Here is a 21,392-nt window from a genome sequence, read left to right on the forward strand (position 1 = left end):
TATTTCTCTATTCAGGTCAAGTTTTCATATAAACACATTTTGGATGGTAGACTTATCAAATCAATTCAGTTCAAGTCAGTAAAAATTAAGCATTTATCATGTAAATATTGTTGGGCTAAGAATACCGGAGAGCCAGAGGTGAATTAAAGATTAACTTGTCCTTAAGTTTGCATTCTTTCAAGAAGAAAATTTTGAAGACATCAAAATATAAAGAAAAAAAATTCAGTTATTCAAAAAATATGTATTGAACACTTAGCATGTGCTAGACACTGTGGAGATTACAAAAATGAATCAAAAAATTTAATCAGAATGGTGTCTAATTCTAACTAAATGCACAAAGAAGTTTAGTTGCAATAGTAGGTAGAAAGTGATAAGAACTTTTAAAAGATACACATAGATATTTCATTAAGAAAATAAATGAGGGCTTCCCTGGTGGCGCAGTGGTTGAGAGTCCGCCTGCCGATGCAGGGGACACGGGTTCGTGCCCCGGTCCGGGAAGATCCCACATGCCACGGAGCGGCTAGGCCCGTGAGCCATGGCCGCTGAACCTGCGCGTCCGGAGCCTGTGCTCCGCAACGGGAGAGGCCACGACAGTGAGAGGCCCGCGTACCGCAAAAAAAAAAAAAAAAGAAAGAAAAGAAAAGAAATGAGACATGGGTGAGCCTGGCTGTTAGTAAATAACCAACAATTGTTGGTACATTTCCCTTATTCTATATATGCACGTTATTTTATAGTCTGCAAAGCACTTTTATACCTATTAGCTCATAGAATTTTCAGAGAACTTGCATGATTAGGTAAGACAGGGACGGTGATATGTTAAGTAAGTTGCCTAAAGTCATATAACAGGCATTAAGCAGCTGCCATATAAAAGGATACTGTGCTATGTGTTTTACTTGCAATACTCTCATGCCTCACACAGCCATGGTATAGGTATTATGATGCCTATTTTATAGACAGCTGTGGCTTACACAGAAGTAGCTTGTGAATGTTGGAGCCACAACACAATCACAAATCTTCTAATTGTAAACCCAATACTCTTTTCACTACAGCATTGAACAAAGGGTGAAAATGAACCACTTTCTCAACTTTGGTAAGAAAATGTTCAGAAGTTACACTGTCCTGAAATAATCTCAGATTGCATATGCATGCATTTTATTTCTCCTGCTGTAAATTAGGACATGAAGGGGTTAAGTCTAAGCAACCAATTGACGAATACAGTTAAGGAGTTTATTTCCATTCCCTATAGTTCTAAGTGCTCTCAGCCTTTCAGTGTTCCAGATATTATTGAGAAATAAGCAGTAAAATACTCCTGAGAGGCAGGAACCAACCCATGCATCTATACAAGAGAAGCCCTTTGTCCAGTTCAAAACTAGAAATGGTGAGAATTTAAAAACTGAGAATTTTTTTATTGTTGCTTTTTTATTTCAAAACTAGAGTCTGAGTCCTTGCCAAATATGTAAAAAATATATATATACTCTCTCAAAGGTATTTTCCTTATCAAATACTTGATATTCTAAATATTTTTATGTAATTTTTTTCTCCATTCGAGGTATTTGTCATTGCTCTTCTCTAAAACTTTGTTGTTCTTTTGATCTTGGGTTCACTCTTCCCCACCCCCTGAATGATATGGTAAGTGCATAGTTTATTTGAAAATAAAATGATTTTTTTAAGTAAAAAAATTTTGTAATGTATATTCCTCTTTCCACTTCCAAAAAAACGTAAATGAAAAATGTCTGCCTATGTTGTAATTGTTTCTGATTAGATATGGCTGTGCTGGTGCTGGAAGTAATCACCAAACTTGAACATCTTCCGGTTGGTAGAGTTCAGATCAGTGGACTAGCCCAGCTTTCTCCAACCCATCACATCAATGGATTTTTTACCATTGTTTCACCAACATCTAAGAAACTTGGAGAACTCCAGGTAAAAATAGTATAATTCTCTGCTACATAGAATAAAACTTTGGGGGCACAAATAGTTGAGTCTGTTTGTAGAATGGGTAGGTACGTGACTCCCACATACCATGCAAATTCCCACTTCGTGCTTTTGTTCATGTTTTTACCCAGACTGTCATGTACTTATTTCCCACTTATCCATATCCTCTTAGTTCTTTGCTGCCCATCTCAAGTTCCAAGAGACCTTCGCAGCTCCTACTGCACTCATTCTTCTCTTTATTTATTAATAAATGTACTCTTTATTAAATTCAGAATAACATGAATTACATAATCATTGTTCAGTTATAATCCTACATAGTCTCCAAAATTTTGTATTTGTAGTTTCCCTTTAATTTACCTTCCTTTTAGTTTCTAGATTCCCTGGGAGAGAGGACAGTGTTTTCTACTTTCTTTGTTTTTCCCACAGCTTCTAACATAGTGCCAGGCAGTAATGGCTTGTTTGACTCATTTAAGTGGTATCTTAAATGAGTCAACAGACTACGATTTTAATATTGTTGAATAAACTGTTTTCATTTTTTCAGTATTAGAAGTACATAACCAGTTGTTGATTGTTCATTCATTGATTCAGCCTACATTTTTTTGATATGCTGTTATGTGCCACTAACTTAAGATACAAAGATAAGAGATGGGCCTTTCAGTTAGTTTTCCAAAGTCAGGTAGGAGGAAATAGAAGAGAGTAACAAGTAGAACGCAGTGTGATATTGATACACATATACTATAGATATGTACAGGATGGTGGGAAAGAACATAGAAGGGTCTCTTTCTGAGGGAGACTCTGGGAGTTCTTCCTAGAGAATTCTGAATATTCAAATCCTTGAGAAATTTATACCTTGTCAAATGTATTCTAAAATATGTATAGAAATTTAAGCAGGTATTTAAGAAAACAGTTCAAAAAAGATGAGGAAAGAACATATAACATTACCAGATGTAAGAACCTATTATAAAACCACAAGCACATAATTGTCAAAGGAAGAGAATAAAGTTCAGAAATAGATTTAACTAAGTAAAAGAACTGAACATTTTCTATATTCTATTTATCATATTTTTATTTATAATATATTGAAAGATAGTGACACCTTATGGTGGTAACTTCATGGTAAAATGGGACTGGTGTACTCCTCCTGTTCTGATAATGGTACAGATTTGCATCAGACCTGCAAAAACAGTTTGGCATTATGTTTCAAGAGCCATAATAATTATCATATATCATTTACCCTGGGGTCTTATATTAAGGAAATACCATAAAAAGAGAGGAAAGTTATATGCTTTGGACTGGTTATGGAAATGCACTTTTAATATTGAAAAAATGAAAACAGTTCATTCAATGATATTTAAATCATCTATTAGTGGAATATTTTGTTTCCCTAAAAGATAAAATTATATAGTTATGATTGTGTAGCAACATGGAAAATTACTTTGGATTGATGACAAAAGAGAATTAAAATTATACCCACATATGTGCATATGATTAATGACTGGGGAAGAAAAAACAAGGGAAAATAGAAACAGTTGGAGTGTAGAATTCTAGGCAGGTTTTTTCCCTATATAAAAAAATGAGATATAATTCATATGCCATAAAATTCACCCTTTTAAAGTATACAGTTCAGTAGTTTTTAGTGTATTCACAAGATTGTACAACCATCACGATTATCTAATTCCAGAGCATTTTATCACCCCCAAGAAGAAACACTATACCCATTAGTAGTCATTCCCCTTTGTACCTTTCCCCAACCCCTGGCAACCACTAATCTACCTTCTGTCTCTATATATTGCTTATTCTGGACATTTCAAATAAATGATGTAGTATAATATGTGACCTTTTGTATCTGGCTTCTTTCACTTGGCATAATGTTTTCAAGGTTCATCCATGTAGCATGAATCAGTACTTTATTCCTTATTATAGCTAAATAATATTCCATTGTATGGATATATTATAGCACATGTTGTTTATCCATTCTTCAGTTGATGGACATTTGGATTGTTTCCACTTTCTGACTTTTATGAATAATGCTGCTATGAACATTTGCATACAAGTTTTTTGTAGGCGTAGAATTGTGGTCATATGGTAAGTATGTTTAACCTTGAGGAACTACTGGACTGTTTTCTAAGGTGGTGCATCTTTTTTCCTCCCTTATTTAAATGTCAGTTGATAAAATAATACTTGTATGTTTTTTATTTAAATGTCATTGGGTTCTTTAGAGAATTGTTTTAATAGAGCCTTGGAGACAGAGATAAGATTTTGAAAGATTATGGAATAAGTAAATAAGTAGTAATTACAGTGAAGAAGTAGAAATAACAGTTAGAGATTTCTCTCTGTTTCCCACATAAATGGCAGCAAAGAGAGGGAGATGTAGTGTGACCTAATGGAAATAGCACAAGACTTGGACATGGAAAAACTGGTTATGAAAACATTTCTGGTGTTCATTTGTACTCTCTGAGCTTCAGTATCCTATTTTATAAAATGAAGACAATAACTTTTACCGTACGGCATTGTTGTAGGGATTAAATGATATGAAAAAAATATGGAAGCACTTAACATGGTACTTAGGCACATGACAGGAACATGCCAAATTTACTTGAATTGGAGAGGAAAGTATTGATAGTGGGCAGCAGAATTGAGAAGTTTGTTGCTACTTTAGAAGAGGAGTTGGCAAACTTTGCCCAGTGGACTAAATCTGGCCTTCTAACTAAAAATGGTTTTTATATGTTTAAAGGGTCATTTAAAAAAAGAAGAATGTGCAATAAAGCCTAAATTATTTACCCTCTGCCCCTTTACAGAATGAGTTTGCTGAGCCGTTTTTAGAGTATAGGAGACCTGATTTGTTTTGTAGACCAAGAGAAAAGCAGGTGAAGAAAGATATTGAAAATAAAAGAGGATAATTGAGCAAGTAAGCTCTTGGAGAGAATTAGATGGGAATGAATTTCTATTAAGAACACAACTGATAGTGGTAAACTTTGGAATGGAGGAATTATAACAAGGAGGGAAAGAGGAGAAACATTTTGAGATGGATAACATTGAAGGAATTCATGCTGATAACTTTTTTAGCAACATTTATTTTTTTGGCCACACCGCATTGCTTGTGGGATCTTAGTTCCCCGACCAGGGATTGAACCCCAGGCCCTTGGCAGTGAGAGCACGGAGTCCTAACCACTCGACCGTCAGGGAATTCCCATTAGCAACACTTATTATATGCATGCCTACCACATATTAGGCACTACATGTTTTATTTCATTTAATTTTTTTTTTATTAAATAGAGATAGATATGCAAAAGAATATCTTAGATGTATAAGATATAAAAATAACCATACTGTGAACACCCATTGGCTCGTCAACTAGGTTAAGAAATGTTAATAGGAAAAAAAGAAATATTAATAGAATAATGGAAAGAAACCAGGTTTAGAGATTCATCCATATTACTTTATGTATCAATAATTCCCTTTTGCAGAGTTGTGTTCCATTACACAATTTTCACAATTTTCATCCATTTGTCTTGGATGAAACCAGGCAGATATCCTTGCCTTGTTCTTGTTCTTGGGAGGAAAGCATTTGGTCTTTTCACTATTAAATATGGTATTAGATGCAGGTTTTTCATAGATGGCCTTTATCATTGAGAAAGTTCAAGTTTTCTGAGAGATTTGATCATAAATGAGTATTGAACTTTATCAAATTCAACTGTTGCTAGAGGTTAGAGGTGAGAAGAGGGCATGACTATAAAGGGAGTTTTTGGGGGGTGATGGAAGTGTTCCATATCTTAATTATGGTGGTGGTTACATGGATCTAAACATAGATTACAATTCATAGAAGTGTATATTTACAAAAATGTCCATTTTACTGTGTTAAATAATTTTTTTTTTTAATGTAGCAGATCAAATGTGATGATAAACAGAAGTTGTCCCTCTACCTCTTGTTGGGACATGGCTGGGGACTTTGCAAACTGGAGCACATACCCTGACTAAAGCCACTAGTCTACTCCAGCTAATTTTTGCCACAATGGGATGGAAACCCAGCATTGCTGGATCTTCTGATTTTTCAAGAGAAGCCAGAAATTCAAATTTTTACATAAAATCTGTTTTCTTAATCACTGTTAAATAATTTTGAAATCTTTTAAAATGCTATATTGACTAGCCTAAGTCTGAAAAATAGACATACTAATATGTTCTCTCCAATATCAGATGTTATAAATGTAGTAGATAATCCCAGAACTCCCCATTTTATATTAAAATTACTTCTTTTTAAATTCCCCTAAAAGATACTCTGATCCTTTGGGTCAGGTTCCATGTTTTATTCATCTCTTTGCCCCAGGCAGGTAGCACAGAGCCTGGCACTGAACTAGTATCAACAAATATTTGTTAATTGAACACAGGAGTTAGGCCAGCACCTATATTTTGATTGTAAGGTGGGTGTGGTGGGTAACTGGACTTTCTTTTTCTTTCTCACTGGTAGTAAAGGCCTTTGAGTTGTTTTGAGACTAGTTCAAATTTGCTTAGGGATAAAGCAAAACTCTGGCCAGCCAGCAGGTTATTGTTAAGGCCAGGGACGCAGCCTTTATTCTCAGTGTCTCCTTTGTTTCTAGAATAAAGTGGCAGTCTTTTGGCAAGTGATGAATGGCAAGGGACGATTTTCTGACACTTATATTTGGGCAGCCAGGATTTTATGTGATCCTCTTATAGCAGTGGCTGCACAAAGTATTTATCCCACTGCATTCCAGTCATTTGTCTTTGTAGAAAATCTTAATGATGAATAGATTTAAAGGACTTTATGCTACCTAGTTCATGAACAAAATTCTCCTCATCAAGACTCAAGTGTGTTTATTGAGTCTATGCCTTGGCAGTTTCTCCACATAGATTATTCCATTGACCTTCCCAGAGACTTCTTAAAATATTTAACTGCAATCTTTCATTTTTGTCTTAGGCCATTCATCATTATGTGACTCTCTTTGGCTACTTGAACAATTCCTTCTGCTGTCTGTGTCATTGTAACTGAACTTTCCACACTGCTCTTCTTCTCTTTTGGAGTACATTCTTCAATTTCTTCTCTAAAGTTTTGCTTTAGGCTCTGTTTTATTTTTTATTCTTACAGTAGGCTTTTCTCCATTGGGCTTTTCAGAGACCTGGAAAGCATTTTAGTAGAGTGCCTGAATTCAGAGGAGTTGGACGATAAAGGAAACTTCACGTAATTACTTTTCATTTTAATGTTCCTCCCTCTTCACCCTGCCTCATCCCCAGCATAGAACTAGGGCCTTATTTTTCTCAAATAGCTAGCAATAAGGATGCAACAGGTGCTATGTCATTCTTTTATTTTTCAGACCATTAGTCATTATTATGCATACTTGTACACTAAGTGTATACTTACACTGAGTAGTCTACAAAAAAATGAATAAGACAGTTCATGCCTTCAAGGAATTCATAATCTGATCAGGATAACAAATAAACTGGAAGTACAAATACCTCCTTTAAGCCTCTGCTTTTTTTTTTAATCTTCAAATTAGGATAATATACTTTCCTGACAGTTATATCATCACATCAGCTTCTCTGTGTGAGGAACATAGCACACTTTCTGGCCTATTGTGAAGTGTTCAATAAATAGTGGTTATATTAATGGATAGATACAAAGTAAGTAGAAACATGAAAAAAGGAGTGGCCATAACATCTCTGCCTGGACACAAAGAAGTTTTCACAGCGGAAGTAATGCTGGAGGAAATTTGCACATGAAGGCATAAGGGAATGAAATATAAGGTACATTTAGAAAACTCTAAGTAATTGGTATATCCAGGAGAGAGAGATGGAGGAGAGGAACACAGTGAGAGATGAGGCTTCTGGGGTAGGCAGGAATTTGAACTAGATCCTATAAGGAACGGGGCCATTAATTTATATTAGAGAGTCTTAAAATTAATCAATGCTATAAAAAAAAAAAAGACTTCTGATACATTACATGTCCCTTTCAGGTCTCACTTGCCCTGGAGCCTTTGTCAGAAACTTTTGACAGCTACACTCCTCTTCCTACCACTGACATGACAGAAAATGTGCTTTTATCTGAACAAGGATTCAGAGAATATACTGAAGCAGGCAATACTCAGTTTCTGGTTCCATCAAGGCCTCAGAGGATCCCTACCACCAAAATTGATGGAAAAGAGTTAGCAGCCAACAGCAGTAGGTCAACCACTCCAAGGTAATTACCACACCTAATACCAGTCAGACTGTCTGCTAACTCCCAGTGTACTCATAATTTCGGTCTTTCATTTGTGGTTGTGTAGAAGGTTAAAGGTAGTCATTCATTCAGCAAATAAGTATTAAGTACTCAATATGTTTCTGGTCCAGTACCAGTTGCTAGGCATAGAAATTGATAAGACACAATTCCTATTTTTGAACATTGCTCACAATCTAGTGAGGAGGCCAATATACAGATAAGTAAGTATGTCTAAGTCACATAGAGATGCCATGATAGGTGTACATGAAGGGAAAGAGGGAAAAGGCAGTGTTTTGTGAAATGGAATGAAGAGAAACAGATTTTGATTTTAAATAATTATCAGACGTTTGCTTTGTGTCAGGCTCAGCACTGAGCTCTTTATTTCATTGTCTCACTTTAGCCAAACCATACAATGATAGGTAAAACATCTATTATTTATTTAATTTGGGAAATGAAAAACATATTTACAAAGCCTGAGCTACACTGCTATATACCACTGATCCACTTTCTTTCTCTGACAAAGTGGAATGTTACCATAATGGATAATATACTGTTGAAGTTCTCCTTTATTTTAAAACAGGGGAAAGGACCACTTGTACTTTGCAGAGAACTCTGATACAATAAAGGACTCTTTCTTTGGACTACGGCACCATCTTAATTCAGGACAGAGTTTAGAGTCTATGACTCTGAAAGGCAAAGCCCCACAGAAGCAGATGTCCCTTCTCAACAGTTCTGAATTGCGGCCTCAAATTAGGACAGTTGCCAAGAGTCACAGTGACTCATGCGTTCTTTCTTCAAACAACCCTCCTACCAAGAACCTTCTTTTAGGTATGTATATATTTGTGAACTGAGACTAAGCTATATTTATTGGGATTAGTCTGCTCATTAGGCAACCTACAAAGAGAACCAAGACTTCTGTTTGAACTAAATAGCCAAATGCAAGTGAATATCTTACTAGAGTCCAGAATTTCTAACCTTTTAAGGGCAGCTCTATTAAACCACTGAGTTTCTTCTAAATAATTACTGGGCACTTATAATTTTAAGTTTAGGGAAGGAACCATTTAAAGTGAACCTGGGTATGGGAGGAAAGCCTTTATCATAGAAAAATATTAGTCCTGATTTTTTTCGAGATAATTCAAAGCAAATAAGATTTTTGTCTCATCATCAGAATTTACTTATACCATTGTTCAGAGACTAGTACTAAACTTGTTTCATATTCTGAAAACTGTTGTTTTCAGTGGGAACATTCAGTGCACAGAAACTGCTGATCTTACGCCTGGGTATTAAATATGACTGACAGCCAAACAGAAGTAGAAAGGAATCGGTTTACCTGTGTAAGGGCTTACACTGAAATTTAAAAAGGAAATAGGAAAGAGGTTGTATTACCTCATTTTAGGTAGTGGTATTATATGAAAAGCAATTTTGGTACCTTATGTTACACTGTAATGGTCAACCATATATCTCTGTGACATCAAGAGCATGACATAAATTTGTCTCCATCCTCACAAGTAAAATTTCCAAAGTAGAATATCTGCAGCTTTAGTAGAAAAGTCTTTTAAATTAAAACTACTTGGACCTCTGTGGGGTCATGATCCATAGACTAAGCAAGTCTTGCCTTATCTGTGGAGCTGGACAGGGGTAATGCGACCATTGTCTGATGTCCATAGTTCATTTCCTCCAGGATGTTTCTTTCCTCAGATTGTGTTACTCTGAACCATTTTATTTTTTATTTACCAAAGTACTGTACTTGGCTGTTTGCAGTGTTTTCAAAACCAAATGTTTCTTTTTGTGTGTTTTTAATCTTCAATACTTGGTGCAATAGAAGCTGCAAAGATGTGCCACTTTATCTATGAAATGGAGTTTTGTATACCAATAAATTCTAGTTTAAAGACAAAAAAAAAAAACTACGTGGATACAAAATTTACATTAGTAAGGATTTTTTTTAATGAAGAAAGACATTGTGTTAATATTTTTTCAACTAAAATGTCTATGATCCCCTAGTTTAAAAAATATACTCTGATTATGGTACGTTAATTTTATTTTTTTTATTTTTTTTTTACTTTTTTGTTTTTGCATGCATTGGGTCTTCGTTGTTGCGCATGGGCTTTCTCTAGTCGTGGTGAGCGGGGGCTGCTCTTCATTGTGGTGCGCAGTCTTCTCATTGCAGTGGCTTCTCTTGTTGCGGAGCGCGGGCTCTAGGCGCATGGGCTTCAGTAGTTGTAGATGGCATGCTCTAGAGTGCAGGCTCAGTAGTTGTGGTGCACAGGTTTAGTTGCTCCGCGGCATGTGGGATCTTCCCGGACCGGGAGTCAAACCCGTGTCCCCTGCATTGGCAGGCAGATTCTTAACCACTGCACCACCAGAGAAGTCCCTATATTAATTTTAGACTTTAATGCAACCCTAGGCTACATTAACAAGAAAGAAAATTGCCTGACTATACTCAGCACTTGTCATTCTCACACCTGGAGTATTTTGTGTAGACCTGGGCAGCAGACTTTGATAAAATATTTGTTTACTCATTAAGCAGTTATTTATTCAGCACTTACTAAATGTCTGGCAGTCTTCGAGGTGTTAAGAATATAGCAATTTAAATTTATTTTTTAAAAAGGCACAAAATCCTCCCCTACGGATCTTATATTCTAGTAGGAATACCAATGATAAATTAGATAAATAAGTAAGTATGTAGTGTTAGATAGTGATAATGGCAATGGGAAAAAAATGAAGCAAGGAAGAAGAGAGGATAGAATGCTGTTTTATGTATGTTGGCAAAGGAAGGCTTCTTTCTTTTTTAATTTTTTTTATTTTTATAAGTTTTTTTATTTTTTTGCTTTTGACTTAGAGTTCTTTTTTTTTAAAATCTTTATTGGAGTATAATTGCTTTACAATTGTGTGTTAGTTTCTGCTTTATAACAAAGTGAATCAGTTATACATATACATATGTCCCCATATCTCTTTCCTCTTGCGTCTCCCTCCCTCCCACCCTCCCTATCCCACCCCTCTAGGTGGTCACAAAGCACCAAGCTGATCTCCCTGTGCTATGCGGCTGCTTCCCACTAGCTATCTACTTTACGTTTGGTAGTGTATATATGTCCATGCCACTCTCTCACTTTGTGCCAGCTTACCCTTCCCCCTCCCCGTGTCCTCAAGTCCATTATCTAGTAGGTAGGTCTGTGTCTTTATTCCCGTCTTGCCCCTAGGTTCTTCATGACCTTTTTTTTTTTAGATTCCATATATATGTGTTAGCATATAGTATTTGTTTTTCTCTTTCTGACTTACTTCACTCTGTATGACAGACTCTATGTCCATCCACCTCACTACAAGTAACTCAATTTTGTTTCTTTTTATGGCTGAGTAATATTCCATTGTGTATATGTGCCACATCTTCTTTATCCATTCATCTGTCAATGGACACTAGGTTGCTTCCATGTCCTGGCTATTGTAAATAGAGCTGCAGTGAACATTGTGGTACATGACTCTTTTTGAATTATGGTTTTCTCAGGGTATATGCCCAGTAGTGGGACTGCTGGGTCGTATGGTAGTTCTATTATTAGTTTTTTAAGGAACCTCCATACTGTTCTCCATAGTGGCTGTATCAATTTACATTCCTACCAACAGTGCAAGAGTGTTCCCTTTTCTCCACACCCTCTCCAGCATTTATTGTTTGTAGATTTTTTTGATGATGGCCATTCTGACCGGTATGAGATGATATCTCATTGTAGTTTTGATTTGCATTTCTCTAATGATTAATGATGTTGAGCATGCTTTCATGTGTTTGTTGGCAATCTGTATATCTTCTTCGGAGAAATGTCTGTTTAGGTCTTCTGCCCATTTCTGGATTGGGTTGTTTGTTTTTTTGATACTAAACTGCATGAGCTGCTTGTAAATTTTGGAGATTAATTCTTTATCAATTTCTTCATTTGCAAATATTTTCTCCCATTCTGAGGGTAGTCTTTTCATCTTGTTTATTATTTCCTTTGCTGTGCAAAAGCTTTGACGTTTCATTAGGTCCCATTTGTTTATTTTTGTTTTTATTTCCATTTCTCTAGGAGGTGGGTCAAAAAGGATCTTGCTGTGATTTATGTCAAAGAGTGTTCTGCCTATGTTTTTCTCTATGAGTTTTATAGTGTCTGGCCTTACATTTAGGTCTTTAATCCATTTTGAGTTTATTTTTGTGTATGGTGTTAGGGAGTGTTCTAATTTCATTCTTTTACATGTAGCTGTCCAGTTTTCCCAGCACCACTTATTGAAGAGGCAGTCTTTTCTCCACTGTATAGTCTTGCCTCCTTTATCAAAGATAAGGTGACCATATGTGCATGGGTTTATCTCTGGGCTTTCTGTCCTGTTCCATTGATCTATTTTTGTGTGTGTGTCAGTACCATACTGTCTTGATGACTGTAGCTTTGTGGTATAGTCTGAAGTCAGGGAGCCTGATTCCTCCAGCTCCGTTTTTCTTTCTCAAGATTGCTTTGGCTATTTGGGGTCTTTTGTGTTTCCATACAAATTGTGAAATTTTTTGTTCTAGTTCTGTGAAAAATGCCAGTGGTAGTTTGATAGGGATTGCATTGAATCTGTAGATTGCTTTTGGAAATATAGTCATTTTCACAATGTTGATTCTTCCAATCCAAGAACGTGGTATATCTCTCCATCTATTTGTGTCATCTTTAATCTCTTTCATCAGTGTCTTATAATTTTCTGCATACAGGCCTTTTGTCTCCTCAGGTAGGTTTATTCCTAGATATTTTATTCTTTTTGTTGCAATGGTAAATGGGAGTTTTTAATTTTTTTTAACTTTTTTTTTTCGTTGTTGTTCTTGCTGCATTGGGTGTTCGTTGCTGTGTGTCGGCTTTCTCCAGTTGCGGCGAGCGGGGGACTACTCTTCGTTGCGGTGCGTGGGCTTCTCATTGCATTGGCTTCTGTTGTTTCAGAGCACAGCCTCTAGGTGCACAGGCTTCAGTAGTTGTGGCACATGGGCTCCGTAGTTGTGCCTCACGGGATCTAGAGCACAGGCTCAGTAGTTGCAGCGCACGGGCTTAGTTGCCCCGCGGTATATGGGATCTTCCCAGACCAGGGCTCAATCCTGTGTCCCCTGCATTGGCAGGCAGATTCTTAACCACTGTGTCACCAGGGAAGTTCCAAAGGAAGTCTTCTTTAAGAAGTTAATATTAAAGATCTATAGAAGATGAGTTCCTTCTAAGGAGAGTACCTAGACTGGGGAAGGGACCACCAAGAGATATTTAGCCTCAAGAAAACAGTTACCATTTACTTACCATTCATTATGTGCTATCTACTATGCCAAGTGCCTTATACACAAAAACCAAGTGAGGTTGGGATTGTTATCCCCATTTTAAAATGAAGACACAGGCTCACAGTTAGGGAGCTTCTGCCCTATCAAACGGGACAGCTGCTTCTCAGCTCCAGTTCATCATTATCTTAAACTGTACAGCAAAGTCCTTTGCTTCATCCTACTGTAGGTTCCTTGTTTACCTAGGCCTGCTTTTTTTAAAAATCGAGACTATGCTGGCCAACTGTTCAAGCCAAATAAAATATGCCAGGTGCAACCCATGGGCTGCCAATGTGCAAATTTCTTCCATAAGATGTACTAGGATCTTTGGGTTTAAAGATAAAACAAGACAGATTGTGACTCAGTCTGGGTTAATAGTTCTTCCTTGCAAAAGTGGGAAGGGATAGCTTCAAGAGATAGTGAATTCTGTATCACTGGGAATCGTCAAGTATGGGCTGGATAACCTTGTCATGGGACTCTTACAGATGGGATTAAATCATCAAGTAGACAGATGTGATCTTTAAAGATCCCTTCCAACCACAAGACCGTGGAGCACTAAGATTAAGTGGGTCATTTTAGTAAGTAGGTCTAAAGCTAGTCATGGAGGTTTATAACAAATACATAAACCTAATTATCTTCCTGGTCTTTATTATACTGACATCATACCAGTAAAGGGGGGGACAGAGCTGAATTAGTCATCGAGCTAGAATTTATGAAACACTACACATCCTGCTTATAAGAGTTGGTGGTTTTCTTGTTTTTTGTTTTTAACTTTTTATTTTATATTGGAATATAGCCAATTAACAATGTTGTGATAGTTTTGGGTGCACAGCAAAGGAACTCAGCCATACGTATACATGTATCCATTCTCCCCCAAACTCCCCTCCCATCCAGGCTGCCACATAACATTGAGCAGAGTTCCCTGTGCTATACAGTAGGTCCTTGTTAGTTACCCATTTTAAATATAGCAGTGTGTACATTTCAATCCCAAACTCCCTAACTCTCCCTTCTCCCTATCCTTCCCCCACTGATAACCATAAGTTTGTTAAGAGTTGGGGTTTAGAATAGATAACAAGGAGTAGGAACAAAAACCAAAAGCTGTGTACCTCCCTGTTTAGCAGGGGCTGTGCCCATGGCATGTAGGAAATAAACAAGGGAAACATTTGTCATGAACTCAGCTAAGTGCCCTTCCCTTGTGTTAAAAAATAATTATTGAGTTGAGGTGCAGGAAGATGCCATGACAGCTCTTTTAGTGTGGAACCAGCTTCCTCTTAAGAAGGGGAGTTAAGGTGGTATTGTTGCCATGACTTAGACTTTAGAGAAACTATTCTAAGAATGTCTGTTTCAAGGAAGAAACCACTTGGAGGCCAATGAATAGACCACCCTTGCTCAGATTTGTCCTACTTGTTGTCTGCAATGTTTATTTCTTTTTAAAAACCTGCTATTGTAAAGTATCTTAAGTACCTATTCCTATTCAAATGTTAATGACTAATTAAGTCACTCTTAAAATATTACTATTCCCAGGGAAATTTTATTTAGCAGGGATGAAAACTTTAAGCTCAGTTCAATTCAGCAGATATCTTTTGAGTGCCTATTTTGTGTCAACCATTGTTTTGAGTATTGGGGTTACAGTGATAAATAAGATAGTCCCTGACTTAATGAATGCATTGTAGTAAAGGAAACAGACTCTAAAGCAGATACAGTACAATTTTGTATGATATATGCAACAGTGGAAGTATTTATTGAAACATTTAATCAAATTCCTGATATATACTAGGTACCGAGCATACAAAGACCAACAAAAGCCAATCTCTCGTCTCAAAGTTGTTTGGGTGAGATAGACAATTTTAATACTGCATGGTAATTCTTTGATGGAATCAGATACGCAGAACTTTGAGAGCACAAAGGAAGTATTGTGTTTAAGGAATTAAATATAGTTGTGTGTGGTTAGATTATAAAGTACCAAGTACCAAATATCTCTAGGGACATTTTGGGTATCAGTAGAAAAACTGTTTTTCTACATGGCCCTGAAATCAAATGAAATTTATTATTGACACTGCTTGTCATTAACTACTTTATTCATAAAGCATTTATTGAGTGTGCCCACCTCATTAAAGAACTTTAAACCATATCAAATTAAGCCAAGTATTAACTAGAAACTAAAAGGAGGAGGGCTTCCTGTCACATAGCAAGCTTCCTTAACCAAATTTTCAATGCTAGCAGACCATGTTTTCCTCACCCTTTCTCACTGAATAAACAAGACAGCCATTTTCTGACTGAATCCCAAAGAGATTTTTTTTTAAATAAGTAAAAACAAAAATACATACTTATATAGCCATTATTTACATAGAAAAAGTTAATTCATATTATTAAGTGAAAAAGCAGTTATAAAACAGTATACATAATTGGGTCATTTGTAGAGATGTGGAGGGACCTAGAGACTGTCATACAGAGTGAGGTAAGTCAGAAAGAGAAAAACAAATATCATATATTAATGCATATACATGGAATCTAGAAAAATGGTACAGATGAACTGGTTTGCAAGGCAGAAGTAGAGACACAGATGTAGAGAACAAACGTATGGACACGAAGGGGGGAAAGTGGGGGTGGTGGTGTGATGAATTGGGCGATTGGAATTGACATGTATACACTAATATGTATAAAATAGATAACTAATAAAGAACCTGCTGTATAAAAAAATAAAAATTCAAAAAAACTGTATACATAATATACCATTTTTGCAAAAGAAAAAATTTATATATATACACACACACATACATATATAGATGTATGTATGCATAGATTAAAAACTATCCGGGGGACTTCCCTGGTGGCGCAGTGGTTAAGAATCTGCCTGCCAATGCAGGGGACACAGGTCCAAGCCCTGGTCCGGGAAGATCCCACATGCCGCGGAGCAGTTAAGCCTGTTCGCCACAACCACTGAGCCTGCGCTCTAGAGCCTGCGAGCCACAGCTACTGAAGCCCGCACACCTAGAGCCTGTGTTCCACACAGAGAAGCCACCACAATTAGAAGCCCGTGCACCACAACGAAGAGTAGCCCCCGCTCGCTGCAACTAGAGAAAGCCCGTGCACAGCAATGAAGACCCAGCGTAGCCACACACACACAAAAAAAACCTATCCAGAATATATCAAAATGTTAATCAGTATTTGTGGGTAGTGGCATTAATGGGAATATTAGTTTTCTATTGCTGCATAATAAGTAACCACAAACTTAATGGCTTAAAAGAATACCCAGTTATTAGTCACAGTTCTGTGGATCTGAAGTCCAGCAAGTTATGGTTGGGTTTTCTGCTTAGGGTATCATAGGCTACAATCAAGGTGTCAGCCAAGCTAAATTCTCATCTGGAAGCTCTAAGGGAAAATTCACTTCCAAGTTCATTCTTATTGACAGAATCCAGTTCCTTGCAGTAGTAGGACTGCGGTCCCATTTCCTTGCTGGCGGTCAGCCAGGGTCCACTCTCAGCTCCTAAAGGCCGTAAGGCCACATGCACTTCTTGCCACGTGGTCCTCTCCATCTTCAAGACAGCAATGAAACATTACATCCTTCTCATGCTTTAAATCTCTTGAGTTCATATCCTGCAAACAGCCAGAAAAAACTCTGCTTTATAAAGGTTTGGGACCACCAAGGTAATCTCCCAGTCTTGAGGTAGACTGATTTGGAACCATAATTACATCTGTAAAATCCCTTTATGGCAATACCTAGATGACTGAATCACTGGGAGAAGGTATTTGTATACCAGTGGCTGGAAATTTGGGGGGAGCTATCTTAGAATTCTGCCTACATCACTTTTTGGCCTTTTGGCTAAGATCAAGTGTAGAATTCTGCCTACCACAGATGGTGATCTTTATTTTTCTTTTACTTATACTTTCACATAACACATTGAACATACAATATTTCAGGGTTTTTCGGGTTTGGGGTTTTGAGTTTTTAAGCTATATTTTGAACTCTTTATGCTAACAAATGTTGAATGTTTATGGATCTGTTTGGCTTATTATTTTCTTGGCCTGACTGCCATGTCTTCTTTATTTTTAGAAGCTATAAAACTCTAGACCAAGATGGACAGGCATTTGGTATCTAGTCTTACCTACATCCTAAGCAACTGTGGAACCTCAAGAAAATAATAATTCTTCCCAGTGTTCCTTGAAATAATACCACTAGTCCTAAGCTTTTAAAAAGAAGTCTAAGAAAAAGTGGGGTCATATATGTATAGTGGTTAAATCATAGGATGTAGAGTCATCCTGGTTATACCGCGTGCATAACTTGGGCAAGTTACATATCCTCTGTGCCTCAGCTTTGTCATCTGGAAAATGAAGGAAATGATAGTACCTATTTCAGAGGATTGTTGGGAGGATTAAATGAGTTCCTATACATAACATACTTAGAGTAGTGCCCCGGAAGTGGTAAGGGTTCAATAAATGTTATCCTCTGTAATTGTTGTTGCTTAGGGATGAGAGAAATTTTACCTATCAGAAAGTTTAAAGACTTTATCCTGACTTTTCTGTTAACCTGATGTATGATCTTAGACAAGTCATAGAAATGTTTTGGTATTCTTTTCTTCATCCATAAAAGTATACATTTGGACTAGATTATCACTATGACTCCTAACAGTTTAGCTGATATAGTTGTTAGTGTTCCTTAAATAATAATGACATTAAAACTGTTACAAATAAGAGAATTCAGTAAGATAGCTAGATACAAAAATAATATATTATGTAGCTATTACTAAATTTATTATGTGCAAACACCAGTTGGAAGAGTCAATGCATGTATATAATGACTCCAGTAAAGGCGGTCAGTCTCTACATAATGGAGACTTCATTCACTGCTGTAATGCCAACATCTAAAACGGTCCACGTGATAGAAGCTCAGTAAACATTTGTAAGGTGAATGTCCTCAAGGGATTCTCAAGCTAGTGGGGAAGGCAGACAAGTAAGCATTTATAGTACACTATGGTAAGTCCTGTGAGAGAAGGAAAGGTGCTAAATGTTTCAAGTATTTCTGTTGGATTTTAGATTTTCTGTGTTTTGTTTTGCCCTCTTCAGCTCTGTTAGAACAAGGCAATAAACTGCGTAATGCCATGGTGATTTCTGCAATGAAATCAAGCCCAGATACTAGCATGTTGTTGGAAGAAGTTCATCCTTCTATGAATGAAGATTTTCTTAGAGCATCTACACAGTAAGTTACTGGATAAACGTGAACCCCAATAGTTAATTTCTTGGTAGTTGTTAACATATGTTTTTTGTCAAGATATGGACTGAATAATCTTGGAAATGTTGAACAAGTAATTCTTAATGTGGTAGAAAAGAAGCCTAAACTAGGAGCTAAGATACCCAAAATCTAGACCTAGCACTGACACTTGCTAAATATGTAAATGGCTAAATTCTTAACTCTTTCTGAACCAGCATGCTTATATAAAAAATGGGTATATTCTCTCCTCCCTCTCTTACATAAATGAAATGAGATTCTAATATAGGAAAGGGCTTTGTAAATTGTGAAGTTTTATGTATATTTAAGGTGAAGGCTGAAGTATGTTAATATTCCATGTTCAATTAATTCTGATTTAGATTTTTCCCATATGTTAGCCACTGAAAAAGTATTTTTTTTCATTCCTTAGAATCAAAGCCTTGTCTAGGAATCAATTTAAAGACCACATTGAAGATCACCTCGTCCCTCCAACTGAGAATACATTTTGGAAACATGACACAAAAGCTGATACCAGAGCCATACAGCTGCTATTGGGCAGGTAAGAGCTCTTAACTAGCTTTCTTTCCTTTTAAATTATTCCTCCAATTCATTGGGTACATTGTTAACAGATTTCTCTTCTTAAAGCAACACTTCCTTAGAATAACCAAGTCATCCCTTTGGTTATTCACTACCTACTAAATAAAAATCCAATCTTTAGCCTTTTATTCTTAGCTTCACTTACAGAATGGTCTCCAATCTACCTTTCCATTCTTATTTTTCATCTCTCTCCCCAACATCAAGGTTAGCTAGCAGGTTATAATGAAAAGAACATGGATTTTAAACAGACACAAGTTGAAATTTGAGGTCTGTCTCTTACTACCTATGTGGCCTGAACAATTAGGCAGGAAAAAAATATATAAGGGTTCCAAATTGGAAAGGAAGAAGTAAAACTATCTTTATTCACAGATGACATGATCTAGTATGTAAAAAAATCCTAGGGCTTCCCTGGTGGCGCAGTGGTTGAGGGTCCGCCTGCCAATGCAGGGGACGTGGGTTTGTGCCCCGGTCTGGGAGGATCCCACATGCTGCGGAGTGGCTAGGCCCGTGAGCCATGGCCGCTGGGCCTGTGCATCCGGAGCCTGTGCTCCACGACGGGAGGGGCCACGACAGTGAGAGGCCTGTGTACTGCAAAAAAAAAAATCCTAAAGAATCCTCTAAGAAACTATTATAAATAATAAATAAATTCAGACAGATTGCAGGATACACGATCATTATATAAAAGTCAATTGTACTTTTATATACTTGCAATGAACAATTGAAAAGTAAAATTAAGGGAATTCCCTGGTGGTCCAGTGGTTAGGACTCTGTGCTTTCACTGCTGGGGCCTGGGTTCGATCCCTGGTCAAGGAACTAAGATCCTGCAAGCCACACAGCATGGCCAGAAGACCAATAATAAATAAATAAAATTAAGAAAAAATTCCATTTATAATAGTGTTGATAAGAATAAAATACTTAGGGATAAATTTAACTAAAGGAGTGTAAAACAACTCTGGAAACTACAAAACATTGTTGGAAGAAACTAAAGAAGATCTAAATAAATGGAAAAAACCCCATGTTCTTGATTCAATGCAATCCCTGTCAGAATCATGGCTGGCTTCTTTGTAGAAATTGAAAAGCTGATTATAAAATTACTGTGAAATTACAAGGGACCCAGAATAACCAAAAGAATCTTGAAAAAGAAAAAAATAGGATTCACACTTTGCTATTTTAAAACTTACTATAAGCCAGAGTAATCAAGTCAGTTTAGTACTGGCATAAGGATAGACATATAAATAAATGGAATAGAATTGATAGTCTAGAAATAAACCCATGTGTTTATGGTCAGCTGATTTTCAACAAGAGTGTCAAGACCATTAAATGGGGAAAGAATTGTCTTTTCAACAAATGGTACTGGGACAGCTGGCTAGCCACATGGAAAAAATGAAATTGGACCCTTACCTCAAACCATATAAAAAAATTAACTCATTATGGATCAGATAGCTAAATGGAAGAACTAAAACTATAAAATTCTTAGAAAACACAGAGGTAAATCTTTGTAACCTTGGATTTGGGAAAGGATTCTTAGATATGCATCAAAAACACAACCAACAACAATAAAAAATAGATAAGTAGATAAATTAGATTCAGTCAAAATTTAAAATGTGCTTCAAAGGATACTATTAAGAAAGTGAAAAGATCACAGAATGGAGGAAAATATTTACAAATTATATATCTGATAAAAGATTTATATCTAGACTATATAAGGAACTCAACAACTTAATAATTACGGCACAAATAGCCCAATTTAAAAGATGGACAAAGTATCTACATAGAGATTTCTCCAAAGAAGATAGTCAAATGGCTAATATGCACACAAAAGATGTCAACACCATTAGTTATCAGGAAAATGCAAATCAAAACTATAAAAAACTTCATACCCACTAGGATGGTTAGAATCAAAAAGTCAGATTAAGTGTTGGTGAGGATGTGGAAAATTTGGAACCCTCATACACTGTTAATAGCAGTGTAAAATGATGCAGCCACTTTGGCAGATAGTCTGTCAGTTCCTAAATTGCTACACATCAAGTTACCATATGACCCAGCAATTCAACTCCCTAAGTATATACCCAAGGAAAATGAACATATAAGTCCACACAAAAACATGTACATGAATTTACATAGTCATAATAGTCAAAAATGTCCATCAGCTGATTAGTGGATTGTTT

The 21,392-nt window shown here is 36.6% G+C and overlaps 1 protein-coding gene and 1 long non-coding RNA gene across 10 annotated transcripts in view; one reads left to right on the forward strand and one right to left on the reverse strand.

The window, feature by feature from the left end:
- Window positions 1-21,392, forward strand: part of C2CD3 (C2 domain containing 3 centriole elongation regulator) — a 130,380-nt gene that overhangs the window by 3,768 nt on the left and 105,220 nt on the right. For 6 of the 9 annotated variants that reach the window (XM_033862294.2, XM_033862295.2, XM_019946564.3 and 3 more), the window contains exons 3-7: window positions 1,763-1,920; window positions 7,899-8,122; window positions 8,721-8,968; window positions 18,486-18,618; window positions 19,058-19,186. In XM_033862294.2, coding sequence (XP_033718185.1) covers window positions 1,763-1,920; window positions 7,899-8,122; window positions 8,721-8,968; window positions 18,486-18,618; window positions 19,058-19,186 — 892 coding nt within the window. Of the gene's footprint in view, window positions 1-1,064; window positions 1,091-1,762; window positions 1,921-7,069; window positions 7,127-7,898; window positions 8,123-8,720; window positions 8,969-18,485; window positions 18,619-19,057; window positions 19,187-21,392 lie in introns of those variants that run through there. The other 3 variants (XM_073808467.1, XM_019946559.2, XM_073808466.1) reach the window with 3 other exon arrangements.
- Window positions 15,077-21,392, reverse strand: part of LOC141279351 (uncharacterized) — a 44,065-nt gene continuing 37,749 nt past the window's right edge. The window contains exon 3 of the long non-coding RNA XR_012333429.1: window positions 15,077-17,018. This is a non-coding gene — a long non-coding RNA (uncharacterized lncRNA). The remainder of the gene's footprint in view (window positions 17,019-21,392) is intronic.

The sequence above is a fragment of the Tursiops truncatus genome, chromosome 8 (genome assembly GCF_011762595.2).
Source record: "Tursiops truncatus isolate mTurTru1 chromosome 8, mTurTru1.mat.Y, whole genome shotgun sequence".
In the NCBI taxonomy this organism is placed as follows: domain Eukaryota; kingdom Metazoa; phylum Chordata; class Mammalia; order Artiodactyla; family Delphinidae; genus Tursiops; species Tursiops truncatus.